This window comes from Phocoena phocoena, chromosome 2 (genome assembly GCF_963924675.1).
Source record: "Phocoena phocoena chromosome 2, mPhoPho1.1, whole genome shotgun sequence".
NCBI lineage: Eukaryota > Metazoa > Chordata > Mammalia > Artiodactyla > Phocoenidae > Phocoena > Phocoena phocoena.
This window is the reverse complement of record NC_089220.1, coordinates 160,041,876-160,057,088: the sequence shown is the minus strand read 5'-3', so window position 1 is coordinate 160,057,088 and position 15,213 is coordinate 160,041,876. Positions and strand designations below refer to the sequence as shown.

At 43.6% G+C, this 15,213-nt stretch overlaps 1 protein-coding gene across 8 annotated transcripts in view; it reads right to left on the bottom strand.

Moving 5' to 3' along the window:
• Positions 1 to 15,213, bottom strand: part of PARD3 (par-3 family cell polarity regulator) — a 630,692-nt gene that overhangs the window by 349,886 nt on the left and 265,593 nt on the right. For all 8 annotated transcript variants that reach the window (XM_065872407.1, XM_065872411.1, XM_065872408.1 and 5 more), the window contains exon 4: positions 852 to 1,030. In XM_065872407.1, coding sequence (XP_065728479.1) covers positions 852 to 1,030 — 179 coding nt within the window. The remainder of the gene's footprint in view (positions 1 to 851; positions 1,031 to 15,213) is intronic.

Genomic DNA, 15,213 nt, shown 5'->3' with positions numbered 1-15,213 from the left:
AATATGTGATTAATATACTTCCACACTTCTCGATATGTATGGTGCTCAATTACTGGCTGCACTGAAAAATGTTTATTAATTCATTCAACAGATGTTTGCTGAGAATCTGTTTTATAGATTCAGCAGTGAAAATGACAAACACAGCTTAAAGCTCATTGGGTAAAAGGTTAGAGGTATAACAGAACGGGATGGTACGGCTTCTGTAGGAATATATGACAAGGAGCATTAACACAAACTGGAAAAAAGGTAGACTAAATAGACTAAAATAAAGCTTATTTATTTAGACTAAATAAATTAGGTCATGGACAAATTAAATTTGGTCAAAGGACAGAATATTATTAAGACTAGACAGTACACTTCCATTTCGTTTCAATTGAGTAGAGAGAGCAAATGACCATGGATGGCGTCCACTTTCACCCTTAACGGTTCACATGCTGTGATTTCTTTAATGTACCTCAGGGGCCAACATGAATATGTGTTTATACATGCACAAAAGATCCCTGTAAGGACATGCAAAAAGCTCATAATGGGGTTTCCCAGGAAGAGACATGGGGTGACCAGCAGACAAGTTAGGACTTAGGAGAGGGCCCTTAGGTGTACATACTTCATGTTAAAAGGTTTCATTTTTCATCATAGGAACATATTATCCATTTCAAAAATGGATACATAAATAGATACACAATATATAGCAAGGATTTAATCAGAAAATTCAAGGGCAATACAAAATAAGTTATCTGAACCTTGGTGTGAAGGTCACAGAGGATGTAGCGGGGACGCCATGGAAGCAAAGACCTGGTCCATGGCTGACTCCCATCACTGACAGAAAGACAACAGGAACTAGAAGCAGTTACCTTCCTGTCACAAGCTGCAGGGCTGCCGGCCGTGTTTTGTTTGAGGAAGCCAGCGGTTGTCGACCAGCGCGTGGGGTTTTTCCGTGAAGGTTCTTCAGAGGAGAAGTTATTATCACTGACAGACGTGGAGAGGCCAATTAAGGCTGGGTCACTGCTTCGTCGGACGTGAAGAGGCATATCTACAACACAAAGCAGCGTTATTAAAGAAAACCTAACGTCTGAAAACTACATATTAGGATAAAGGTAGTTAAAGCAAAAGAGTAAAGAATAGAATAACACTTTAAGGTGACAGTGGGCCAGCCTCCTAAATAGAAATTCCCTTAGTCCCTTTAAAAACGTCACTGCGAAAGAAATATGGTACCTACAGGATATCTGGAGGGAGAAGGCCGGGATGGCATCCGCACTTCGCCCTGGTCACCTGTGTGGCTCTGGGCAAGTGGCCTCCCTGTCTTCTGCCTGTGGCCCTTCCTACACAAACAGCAATAAAACAGTACTTCTCTCCTAAGGGTACCGGGAGGACTGAATGAGCTAAAGTGTGTAAGACAGTGCCTGACACACGGTGTGCACTCAATAGAGAGTGACAATAATCACCACTGCTGTTCTTATCATCCTGATATTGGTTTGGCTCGGCTATTGAAGAAATCTGTTAAATAAAATATTTCCTTTGTTTCACAAAGTATTATCAGAAAGTACAGAGCACAGACATGTTTCTTATCCTTAAGAAAACGGAAATCTTAAGAGCAGTACACCAATACGCAGGTAGTGTCTGCCGTATACTCACATACACAATTACCTAAAAGATGATGTTTTAGCAACTGTATTCAAATGAAAGAGGAGTGTGTTTGCAATGACTCTAACAAAATCAACAACAAACCCAGGCTAAAATCTGTAATGGTAGCACTGAGAACATCCTAGCAGATGTGATCACTGTTACAGAAAAGGAACAGAACTACAAAACCAGAGAGAAGAATAAAGGCAAATGAGTCTGTAGCACTGAGAATCAGAACCAAAAGCCCCACACATCAACAGAGTGAAAAGCATAATAAACATAAGACAAAAGTTTTAGATGAAATTACGCTTAATCTTTTCAAAAACTAGGATACAAGTTAAGTATTTATAAAAAGCCTCTAACAAAGCAGCTTTAGCAGTGAAGGAGTAAACTCATCATTTACCATGAGAAACATTTTTGGAATATTGACACGTTTGCTCAGTGGTGTGGCTACGGAGAACCTTGAGGATATGAAACTAAAGACAGACTATTTACATACATTGAATGTTATATTTAAACCATTGTCAAGCCAATATGTTAAAGCAAATTAGAAACAACCAGAGAAAACAGAAGCATATGAAATCATAATAACATTGCATTTAACGTTTGCTTCCAATAAAGGATTTGATAAGCAAGAACGAGCCTGAATAACACTACCAGAGAAAAAAATATACTGAACATTTAATATTGTTGGTGGTTATCCTAACTTGCTGAAACACATACATGAAAATTATGGGGAAGAATAATTTTCAATTTTCAGTGTGTAAAAAGTGTGTGTAAAAACTTGTGACAGCTCTTGCTGCTTATAATGTGCACCAAAAAAATAAAAATAAAACACAACGAAGAACTATACAGTCACTCTCAAAACAAGTTCACAAAAATGTACATCTAAGGAACTATGTATGTTAATAGTACAATGCTCTTACCATAAAAAAGTTCCCTCTCAATTAACAAAATTGTTCCCAGATTCAAAGATCAAAAATGTAAGCAGAAAAGCAATAAAGTGGGCAGGAGGAAGAATAAAATACTTCTGGGAAATTACAATAATGCTCCTTAGATATGAGCTCTGTTGCTTTCCAATTAACAGGGTCGCTGATTACTTAGTTGTTAAGGAATTCTGTAGTATCCCTCAAGTTGTGTGTGTGTGTGTGTGTGTGTGTGTGTGTGTGTGTGTGTGTGTGTGTGTGTGTATTAAGTCTAAAAGAAGCACTATTCGTTCACAAAAGGCCTTTTAAAATGGTACAGAGGTAATGACTGAAAGCAGTACCCACAATAATAAAATAACCACATGAAAGTCCACATCAACCCCCAAATAAATTCAGGGACTACAAATTTCACTTGGACACAATAAAACAGCTTACTCAACTTGTTTTTGAAAATTTCCCCAAGAGAAATACATTGCAGACATGATTCAGATTAGATGAATTAGGATCATCTTCTGAAGGGACATGACCTCTGTGTTAATCTGTTAGTCTGAAACAGACACAAATAATTAGCACTCTGCCTCTCTGTACCTGTAACTCTCAAAATTCTAGATGCAGGGAAAGAAAGAGGATGCAAGGCCAGGGGGGTTACAGCAGGACTGCAGACCCTTGGGTTGCACCTTCTGGGGAGATGCTGGGGCACAGCCCCCAGGCAGCATCTACATCAACCACACGGTAAAGGATGTCCCAGGAGACGTGCTACTAGGCAGCCCTTCCTACGAGTTGCTCACAATTCATTCCACTTCTTGTTTTCATTTTAGTGATACCGATAAAAGAAATGAATATAAGGACAGTCTGGATCTTTCATTTGCACCATCCTGTAACTGAGTACCCCCATGCAGTTTCAGACCCCATGGTTACAGTGGTGACCACAGTCAAATTCAGGAAGGTGTCCTAGATCTGATTACCAGGCGAATGAGAAAAGAACAGAACTCATTTTAAAAAGTAAACAACGTGTTCTCAACAAAGGAACACCAAGTGACATCATGATGAACTTGAAGTTAAGGTTTTCTTGCAATTGTTCAGCTGTAAGAACAGGGTATCAGAGTGCACACGGGCAGCAACACCGGGTCCAAATATAAAGACCCTGTAACACACCACGTGTCCATGCCCATACTGCCTACGATTTAGACACAGTGTCTCACACTGATGGTGAAAATCTACATTTTTATTGGTTTATAATTTCTTCTTTGTTTTATGGTTGTGTGAAAATTATGTCATTTTCATCCAGTTTACACACACACACACACACACACACACACACACACACAGATTAAATAACATTAAAAAACCAGTGACTTGAAAGGATCTAAATCTTTTTTTGTTTTTAACGTTAGTCCCAATGGAGGAACATCCAACTTGCTTCACAGATGAGTAAGCGGAGGTTCGGAGAGGTGACAGGAGGAGCGCAGGGACAGTTTCCTGCCCAGAACTTGAGGCGCCTGGGTCAGTGCTCCATCACCACCCAAATCAAGAAATTAATTCTATTATTCAACCATTCATTGGAAAACAAACTCCACTTCTAGCTACTTGCAGATATAAACATTGGTCTCAATTTTGTAAAAGGGAAGAATTTTGTTGTTTTCATAGTAAAATCACTTACACCTAGAAATCAAACACCGATTTTAACTAATAGCATCATTAGATTTGGGAGAGTTAAAGAACTATTACATCAGCTATACATACAGACTGAAACAACTGGAGCCCCAATTTCAAAAATGTTAAAATAGGAGAAGGAAAGAAAAAACCTCTACTGGTTCAATAGAGGAAGTATGACGTATAAGATGATGTAGCATGCCCCAAGCGAGACCCGCCTACACCGGTTATTTCTCAACTCTGACCTCAGGACCCTTTCACACATTCTAAAAATTACTGAGGACCCCTAAGAGCTTTTGTTTATGTGGGTTATAGCTAGGGATGTTTACCATACTGGAAGTGAAAATGAAAAAAAATGTTAATATTTATTTATTCATTTTTAAGTTAACAATAATAAACCTATTACACGTTAACATAAACAACAGGATTTTGTGAAAACAATTTTACAAAATAAAGCATATGTAGTGGGGTAGCAGCACTTTTTCACATTTTGCTTGGTAGCAGACATCTGGGTTCTCACTGCTGCTTCTGCATTCAACCTGCTGCGATATGACCTAGTATACGAAGAGAAAACAAGCTCCACAAATATTTAGCTGGGAGAGGAAATCAAATGTTAGTAATCTTTTCAGATAACTGTAAATCTTCTTCTTTGATAGCACACCAAAACTTGAGAAATTAGTTTCTCAAAGGTTAGCTACAATACGGAATGTAAACCTCCCGTTCTTTGTTACATCTGTCTGTCTTACACCTGGAATGGATCTTACCTGGGATGAATTTTGTAACATTAGTTATTTGGAATATATTAATTGGGTTTTGCCAATCTTCTGAATGTTGATATATTTCTTTATATCAGAAAATCACATATGTGAATATCATTACCAATTCCATCAGAAAAAGCATTAATGCTGGGAAGTTGTCATGCTCACAGTGGGATATAAGTTTTTCCAAAATCTAATTCTACTAGAAAGCTTGAATGTTATCTTTGGCAACAAATATTGTCAGTCATTTGCCATGTAGTGACAGGCTCACTTCATCCATTTTCTAGAAACCCTGCCAGACACCAAAGTCTGAATAAGCACAGTTTTTCCAGCCTCCTTTCAAACAAAAATAGTGTTCTGCTAAAAATGGTTACCTCAGCTTACAACTCAAACTATCACATGAAAGTTTTTCTCAATAAACCACTGATCTTCAATATGTGCAAGTACTTTATGCCTACCATCTATGCTATCACACAAAATATTAAATTGTGTACTCAAGGGTCAGGATTTTTTTAAAGTCATCATTTTGCTGCTTCGTCAAGAATAGTAGATAAAATGGCTTTTTCCCTTAAACTGCGGGTGAGTTGGGTGAAGAATACATTTGGTGCTACCATCTCACTTTGTGCCAAGGAGCCTGCCTCTTACCCATCAGTGTCTGGGCACCACTGGTGCAGATGTCAACCCAGTGAACAACACAAAATGTTTCTGGAACACCATGAAAAGAGTTTTGCCTAACAGTCTCCCTGAAATGGCCTTATTGATGTGAAGGACCCATAGACCACACACATTAAGAACCACTGGCCTGAACGCATAATCCTGGCACGTTGGTTCACCTCACTGGACCTCAGTCTCCCCATCTATATAACCAGAGGCTGCACTAATGGGGACAGAAGATCCTTTTAATGCTAAAAATTGTGTGATTCCACATTGGATACACTTCTATACTAGTATTCATCCACTAAACCTCATCCTAACAACTTAAAACAATTTATGAAGATGTACTAGAAAAAAATAGAACAGCATTTCAAACTAGTATCAACAGGAATTCCAGTTGCCTCTAAATAAGTGAAAGTATTACAAGCAACAAAGGAGGATGAAGATGCACAGAGCTGTGGGTAACAACAGTGCAGAAGTAGCCACAACTGGCGTGAGGTCTTTGGATGAACCGAACTTGATTTTAAGGAAAGAGAGTCTTCCAAACGTCTGGTCTTATCAACAAAAAGAAGCACGAAACACAACTGCCCGATTCATCTGACAAGCTCCCCACCTCTCACTGTACTGATAAAGCATAATATTGCAGAAAGAATGCAACTTTGTCTTGGCCTCAGAGAAATAAAATACTAATACGGCCTTTTTGCCTGTAATTTGCTCCATATTTCTGGGGCTCGCAGCCTATTTCAGCAGTACTAATAATCTGATGTAATTTGTGTTCTTCAGAGCAATTAGAAATAATGGGAGCTTCTCATTTCAGGTAATTTGGTCATTATTATTACGATTCCTCACCCCCCATTTTAGGAAAATCAATGCCTTTCAAAACATGATAGCAAAACTTTCTCTCCTCATAATCTTCTGAGTTATTTAATATATATATTTTCAAAGTATAGCCTCTGAAATATGAACAAGAAAATTCAAAGATGAGGATCTTCAATAATTAAGCTACTGGATGAAGCACACGGGGGGTGGGCGCGATGTCACCGGGTCCCGGATAGCTGTTTGATGTGTGCCTTCCTTTGAAGAGTGGATAAAACAGCAATAAACCCTCATCACAAGATCTCAAATTCTCTGTGGCACTAATGCACTGTAAATATTGATTTGCTTCTCTAGATTAGGTGCCTTTTAAATAAGTGGGAAAATGGAACATCTAATAATGAATTAGAAGAAATACTAAAAGGGCAGATACATACTTTTTTTTTTTTTTTTGCGGTACACAGGCCTCTCACTGCTGTGGCCTCTCCCATTGCAGAGCACAGGCTCTGGACGCACAGGCTCAGCAGCCATGGCTCACGGGCCCAGCCACTCCGCGGCATGTGGGATCTTCCCAGACCAGGGCACGAACCCGTGTCCCCTGCATCGTCAGGCAGACTCTCAACCACTGTGCCACCAGGGAAGCCCCAGATACATTCATTTTTAATGGTTACACATTGCACCCCTACACCTAATCAACTTTCCCAATGTTTCTCTTCTTTTATTCTTCAAGTGAGTTTTAAATTATTTACCCACTCAAGGCAATGAAGAAACCTTTTCCATAAGACAGGCAGCAGTCATCAAGGTATTTAACCAAATCTAAAAATAATACGTATGCAGTGACACGAGTTCTATTAGAACATACGATGCAAATGGCATAATTACTCTTCATACAAAATGAAGACCGTCTCCCCCATCTTTGGGGCAATTACACATTTCCTAAAGACACATCTCACAGTGAGAAGGACCAAGTTATTAACACATGCCACAGGGAGAAAAATCTGGCATCAGGATTGCAAAGTCCACCTTCCAGTATAAGTTGCCCCTTTTTATCAAGGTATTTATCAGTATTTCACTTACTGAGATAAAATCCTTGGAAGAAATCTAGGGAAGGCAAGGCAGGAAATAAGCTTGAAAAAACAATGAATGACTCAGAGAGAAGGATATAAAGTGACTTTATCACCCTGTTTTTATATATATATTATATATATACAAGCAATAAATAAAGAATACTATAGTTGGAAGGCGCCTTAGAGATAAATTGAAATACCACATTTACAGATAAGTGCACTGAGGCCTGGACAGAGACTGTAGGGCTGGGTCAAAGGTCACACTGCTCCTCTGTGACCCAGCTGTCCCTGGAGTGCCTGTCAATAGACTCCTCATCCGTGCCATTTGGAGCTGACCGCACTGCTGTCCAGGAAGAACTAAGACGTGTCAAAGCCACAATATGCTTCCACTTCACTAGAGATAACAGGTGATTCCCTGGAAAGATTGAGTTTAAAACCCACTTCTATAGATAAGAGGATGCGTTCACTGGTCCCACTGAATCTTAGACACATATGAGGAGGGAAAAGAGAGAAAAGAGAGTCAAGGGGAAAATATACATGCAATGTTCTAATGTCATATGAACATTTACAAAATAAAACCAAGAATTTTTCTGAGGCATACGAAACTGGCATCATTAGAATTCTTTCTCATGCTGAAACCGATAACACAACCACCCTGATCAGGAGCCCTCCAAATACTCATGAGTACAAGTAAAAGTGGGCGTATGTGAATAAGATTAACAGGTTGTTTCAGTGTTGCTGTGATCTAATACTACAGTGTTTCAAAATCTTACCAGTAAGGGAAATATACAAAGGATCCCTCTACATTGTTTCTTACAACTGCATGTGATTCTACAGTTATCTCAATTTAAAATAGTAAATAAAAGCCCTCCAAAGAATTAAACAGAAGGTCCCAGGCAAGATGTCTCGAGGTCAAGGCCTGCAGCCACCGGGACTGAAGGCATCTCTCTAACCCTGTCTCCTAGAACAGTCTCCTCCCGCCGCACCCGTCCTGGTGCCCTGCTGACCATCCACACCGATGGCTCCTCCAATATGCTCCACGCTCGGGTGCCTCCGTGCCTCCCCCCCACCCCACCCCAAGAAGGCTCTAGCCTCCACCCAACCCCGTTCTCACTGCACAGGGTCCTATGCCCCGTGGCTGCTCCTCGAAGGGCGCCAACTCCTCAAATCCATCCAATCCAGCAGCAGAGGGCTGACTCGGGAAGGGGCAATTAAGGAAAGTTTAAAGGAAGGACAAATATACGACAGGATTAAGGAAAAGCAGCCAGGGATGAAGTACCCAAGAGGCAAGGGGAGCGGAGGGTTTCACTGCAGGGACACAGCCACCAGAACCGCACAGCCGGGCAGGGCTCCCGTCCCTCTCCATCAGCGCCCGGCCATCGGTGCATCCCCCGCCTAACCAGGCTTAACCAGGCCACACGAGAGAGCCTGGAGCCCGCGGACACCCCCACTCCGAGAAGAGTCGGCCCTTGCCCCACCGGCAGCAGCGCCGACAGCGGGCCTGCAGGAGCTCAGGACGCCAGTGGGATTCCTCTACCCCTTTCTCCCACTCCACTTTGCCCCTCCTCCCAACAGCATCAGCCCAGCGTTCACCTGGAGGACAGGTCTTCACGCTATCATTGCAACAGCCCCGCCTCCCTCCCTGCACGCAGGCGCACATGCCCCCAAAGTGGGAACCTAAATTTTTCTTAGTTAAGATACCTCAGTCAGTGGGACTTCCCTGTGGTTAGGAGTCTGCCTGCCAATGCAGGGGACACGGGTTCAAGCCCTGGTCCGGAAGATCCCCCATGCCCGCGGAGCAGCTAAGCCGGTGCGCCACAACTACTGAGCCTGCGCTCTAGAGCCCGTGAGTCACAACTACTGAAGCCCACACTCCTGGAGCCCGTGCTCCGCTACAAGAGAAGCCACCGCAATGCGAAGCGCACGCACCGCAACGAAGAGCAGCCCCCGCGAGCCGCAACTAGAGAAAGACCGTGTGCAGCAACGAAGACCCACCGAACGCAGCCAAAAATTAAATAATTAATTTTTAAAAAGATACATCAGTCAGCAACAAAAAAGCTTCCTAACCGTTGAAGATTTCATTCTGGGGTTGCTTTCCTGTGGTCCCTGAGGGTAGGAGAGAGTGGTTCTGGTCTGGCTGCAGAGGTGGAAAGCCTTTCATGGTTGCCTCCCGGCCTTCTGGGGGAGGGGAGGGCTGGTCTGAGGCCATTATGGGAGTGACCAGGGGCTTATAAAAATGTGCACTGGCTACTAAATCCGGACATAAAAACTCAGTGTCCCCAAATCCTTTGCTAAGACAGAACTTGGGAACAGGGTGGGTGCTGTCAGGGTCCTGAGCTCCCTCCAGGCCCATGGGGAACACCCAGGCAGCCCCAAGAGCAGAGAAAACAGTGCTTCCAAGGGCTACCTTGGCCCTTTCACTGATTTGGGGTCCCCTTTCTGTTCTGCTGTGGCAGGTGTGAAGTCAACACGCACTTGCCAACATCTACTAGACACAGCTCTTCTAGAGAGTCTACAGAATAATGAATACAGGGCCAAGGGTCCTTTGAGAGTTGTGTATTGTGGAAAAATCACTCCAAGTGAATCCCACCCTGACCATTCAAATACTCGAGCAGACCCCCACCTGCCCGGCGAGGGCTAAGGACAGGTAAAACCAGGTGTGAGCTGAAGGGAGGAGGCGAGGGTAAGAAAAGGAATGACACCCCAGGGTGCCAACGAAACTCAACCCACGGCGGTGAGCGGCACAGCCACATGCACAGGGGGCACGGGGGACTTTCTCTAGGACAAGACTGTGGGAGACTTTGGCTGCTAATTTCTGTATTTTCAGAAAAATACCTTAAGAGAGCAAGGAGGGGACTGAAGTTGAGAACACAACAGAGTGAGCGGGGAAGAAGCAGACGGGAGCAGGGTCACGCACGGGGCAGCGGGGAGCAGGTAGGAGCTACTCCCAAGCTCTTCGTACAAAATGAACAAAATACTCGGAGAAAGACCAGGAAAAGGCGGGGGGACTTCTGTGTTACTGCGAGTGGTGATGCTTTCCCTCCCAGATGTGTGCTGAGCCCTGCACGTGCCCTCTATTTCCAGGGACAGTCGCCCCAGCTGGAGGGCGAGGACCGCGCGCCTCAAGGCCGGCTCTGTCTTCCTCACTGCCTGATCCCGGGACCCAGAGTGGCCCCTGGAAGAGAAAGTACCTGATTCCAGTTGTGCGTGGCAGCTGTGCTGTGAGACCACTGCTAACCTTCCCAGAATTCGGAAATAATGAAGCACCGGTCCAGGAGGGGCCACAGGTGAGGTCGGAGCCTCTGCTCCCAGCAATTTCATCAACCCATCCATGAATGGCCGTGTTTTACATGCGTTTCTGTTTAGAGACACCTCATTTCATAGATATTGATTCGTGAACATGAAACTCACAGCCAACAGGACTAACTCTCATGCCTGATTGAAGATGAACTAACGTGTATTTTCTCCATAAGGCACATCACAGACTTCTTGTACTCAGGAGCACAAAACAGCATTTTATGTTCGGAGGTCATTTTGAACAGCAAAATCACCCACCAAAAGCACAAAAACGTGAAAAATGGCACCAAATAGACCATGAAAGGGACCCTGTTTACACTATGAGCACTGAAAAAGAGGCAGAGGGTCCTTGCTCACCATCAACTGGGGACACGTGCGACTGGATTCAACAAAATTTGTGGGAACCTCCACAAAGAGTGAGGTCCAACTGTACCTTCTCCCATAGATATTTGTCAAATGAATCATCGACTCAGAAACCTTTGAAAGAGAACCACCCCCACTTCCTCCAGGTTCCTCCCCAGATACTGCTCTCTGGCTTCTTTCCTTGACAAGCGATCTCGGAGAAAGAGGAGCTGACTGCTTCATCCCTCCCTTCTCCTTTAACCCACTATTATGTGGCTTCCTCCCCACCAGCCCACCGATACAGAACCAGAAACCTCCCTCTCTTTATCAGCGGGTACTTTTGAGCACCAGTCTCTGGGGAGCTCAGGGTGTGGCACAGACATGGCCTCTGCCTTCGTGGAGGCTGCAGCGCGGCGGAAAAGGCAGACGAATCACCCAGCCCCATGCAGTGTGATCGTGATGCTTCAGGAGGAAAACCAAGAGCCACCAGAACACCTAAGCGGGGACCTTTCCGAGAGCATCCTCGAAGACTTCACGACAGAAGGGATGGCTAAATTCTCCCTGCTGTCCTTTCACACTCCTGGTGTCTCCTCTCTTAGGAAGCCCTGACCACTTCTACAAGGGGCTCCTCTTATGGCCGGATCCCACCAGCGTATCTGCCGCGCTGTCATCCTGGGTTTGGGGATCCGCCTCCCCTGAGCACACAGCTCCTAGAGAATAACACTGCACTTGTCACCATCACACTCCCCAGGGGGTCACCCTGAACAAGTGCTGAACCATCGAAGAAGTGAATGAATAAGACATCAATGCTGAAGGTTTGGGTTTGTGCGTTTTGGGTTTTGTTTGGTTGTGGTGATGGTGGTGTTTGACCAGTGGGGTGGACAGAAAGGAAGAAAACATGCAGCCAGAGAAAACTGCAGGGGCAGAGGCCAGACGCTTAAGTTCTACAGAATTAAAAGGACTGCAAGCAATTCCGTGCGGCTAAAGGGTAGAGTTAAAGAAGTGATGTAGGAAGTGAATGCCAGGGAGGGAGCCCTGGATGAGCCAAGCAGGGTCTCGTAAGTCAGAAATTCTCACACTTTAATGTGTACGCAACGCGCCAGGGGATCTTGTTAAGACGATTCCATAGATCTCAGGTCATGGAAGATGAAATTCAGCCTTTCTAGCGTCCACCACCACACTTCAGGATTCCACGTAGCAGGACTGCACTATGCTGAAACTTTCTTGAGCTACGCACAAGACTTCTGGTGCACTCTCATCACCTCGTGTGTGCCTTCCCTCCAGCCTGGCCACCTGGATGCATCCCTTACAGAACAGCCATAACACCCTTGCTAAACCACACGTCAGATGTCATGACTCAGAACGGTTGGTACAGTCGGGTCGCAGGACATCAGATTAAGCCCTGGCACCTACCCCCGTGATCTGAGTAGCACCTCTCCACCCTACACTCAGATCCAGCTGGAACGCTCTGAAGTGACCAGAGGCCACATACTCCTCCAGGCCTCGTCCTTTCCTCCCCATTCCACCCCATCTTCACCACTCTAAGGTCAGCCTGGAGGGTACCACCTTCTCTAAGGAGTCCCCATGGTTCCGAAAGCATAAGTGACACCACTCCTTGTGTTAATTTCACTGATTAGAACCAGTACTCTCCCGTCTGTCTCCCTCATTAATCTCAGAGGTTCCACCCCAGCAAATGTTTGCTAAAATGTTGTTGTATAAATAAAAGAGATGAACGAACGTGACTATCCATCCATCTCCATCCTTTTCACATTGATTGTCTCAAGTATCATAAGGGCAATCTTTTTAGCAAAGAAAAAACAATTACAGATATTAGATGGCCAGAGAAGACCAAAAAAAAAAAAAGGCCGTGGTGGGGGGGGGGGGTCGGTTTCTCCTGCGAGAAGCTCAAAGAATTGTTAATTGACATATTGGTGATAAACTCTCTCTGGCCAAGAATCTCGACAACATTCTACTAATTTTTTATCATTAACTTTGCACTATTGTTCTTCACGCAGTGTGCTCTCCGAAGAGAATATGTGAGTACAAGCAAATCTAAATTAATTCTTCACATAAAATTTTATATGTCTATCCGTATCAAATCCTTTATATCACTTTCACTGTACCAACTTAGTTCAACAATCATGCAAATTAAGTTTTGAAATTATCAACTTCATCTGACAAGCCATCTGTCTTTCAAAATTGGTGACTATTGATTGCATTGGAGATATTCTCTAAATGTCAATGCCCTTTCTCCTTTGACATTTGTCTTCTATTATTTTATTAAGGATTCAAGTACCTCAGTAACTGTCAAGTTAACTTTTGATTAGCATTATTCTCCCGTTCCTTTATTTCATAATACTATACAAAAGTGTGGCATTTTTCTCCTAACTAGGGACCAGCTTTTCCCTAATTTCACGAGCCAATTTTCTGTTACATAAGGATGTACATCTGAAGGTCCTCCACTGTACTAGACTTTATAATTAGTTCACTAGCACATTAAACATCATCAACTACTTCACAATGGCAAGGCCTTTCTTAGCTCTCAGGTGTTAAACTTCCACTAGAGTCTCTACACTTCGTTTTGCTCATATATAGACTCTTCATCTTGAACTTGAATCTTCATGGTACTAAAAGCTGTACAAGAATGTATCAGAAGTCATTCACTCAATACAAATATCTACTGAGCACCTACCGTGTGCTAGGCACTCTTCTAGTTGCTGCCATTAAGTGATCCCTCGAGGACTGTACATTCCGGTGATGTAGGTCACCAGAGAGATCCCTTGTACATTTCCCTCACTCAGAGGATGAGAACAATGGATAAACAAATAAGTGCAGATGATGTCACGAGGTGATCAGTACTGTAAAGTAAAATGAAGCCAAGGAAGACATCAGGGCTGCAGAAAGTGGAGAAATGCTAGTTTATCCTGGGGGAGTCTGACGGCGGCACTGCAAAAGCATTTGAATAGCTCATTATCCACTTTCCTGTCCTGAGTGTTCCAGTTTCAAATTAATTCCTTGTACACCCTGGCTATTCATAAAGCCATTTGGCCCTGGCCGCTACAAGGCGGCAATAAGACTGGATGGTTCCGAAACATATCTGTCTGTTTGTGTTATATCTGCATGTCTGTTTGTGTTACCTTCAAAGTGCAGAGGTCTCTCATTGCTAATATAATCCATTCCTCCTTCTCCTTGAGGAAAGAGCCATGTAAAGCAAATACGTCCTGATCATTTATAACAAGCCAATTAAGTCTGTAATCACTAACATTCGTTGATCATTTACTATGGGTCATGCATGTGCTGAGAACCTTATTGCATTAATTGATGATCTCCTCAGAACAAGGCTACAAAACAGGTTACATTATTACTCCCATCTTATAGGTAGGGAGACTGGTGTTACAGGGTTAAGATATCTTGGCTGAAGTTAACCTATCAGTAAGTGGTGGAGACAAATCCAAGCCTTGATAGTCAGGCCACAGAGAGCATGCCCCTCTCCAGGAAGCACGGAATCCTGCAACACCAAGAACGGAAAGATCCGGCTCTGAGTTATTCACACCTTCCTCACCAACCTCTACCATCGTGGTCTCACCCGAGGCAGGACAGCAGCAAATGCATGCGAGCTGCACTCACTCACTCACACCGAACCTCAGAGCTGCAGAAACATCACTGTCACTGAGCCAATGGCTCACCTGATGTTTGGACCTTTGTGGTCCTTTCCACAGGTGAAAAGAAAGGTCATGAAAGAACTTCAGAATGAGACAGGTTCCCTTTAGCTAGGACTGGCAAACAAATGATGCTTTTAACTTCATCACAATTCATTTTATTCTTAGGGGATTTGTGGGGAGGAATGAGGTGTGGGACAGTGAAGGGGGGGACCTCATGGAGAATGTGTGTGTGTGTGTGTGTGTGTGTGTGTGTGTGTATGCGTTTGTAAAACTAAACACTTCATACTTCATATCTACGTAGGGAACATTTAACTGGATTAACAGGTTCAATCTGTATGTTCACAGTATGTCACTACAATCTTGTGAAATAGGCTATATATTCACCAAAAGAGTCTTTTCAGTCAAGTACATACTCAATGTA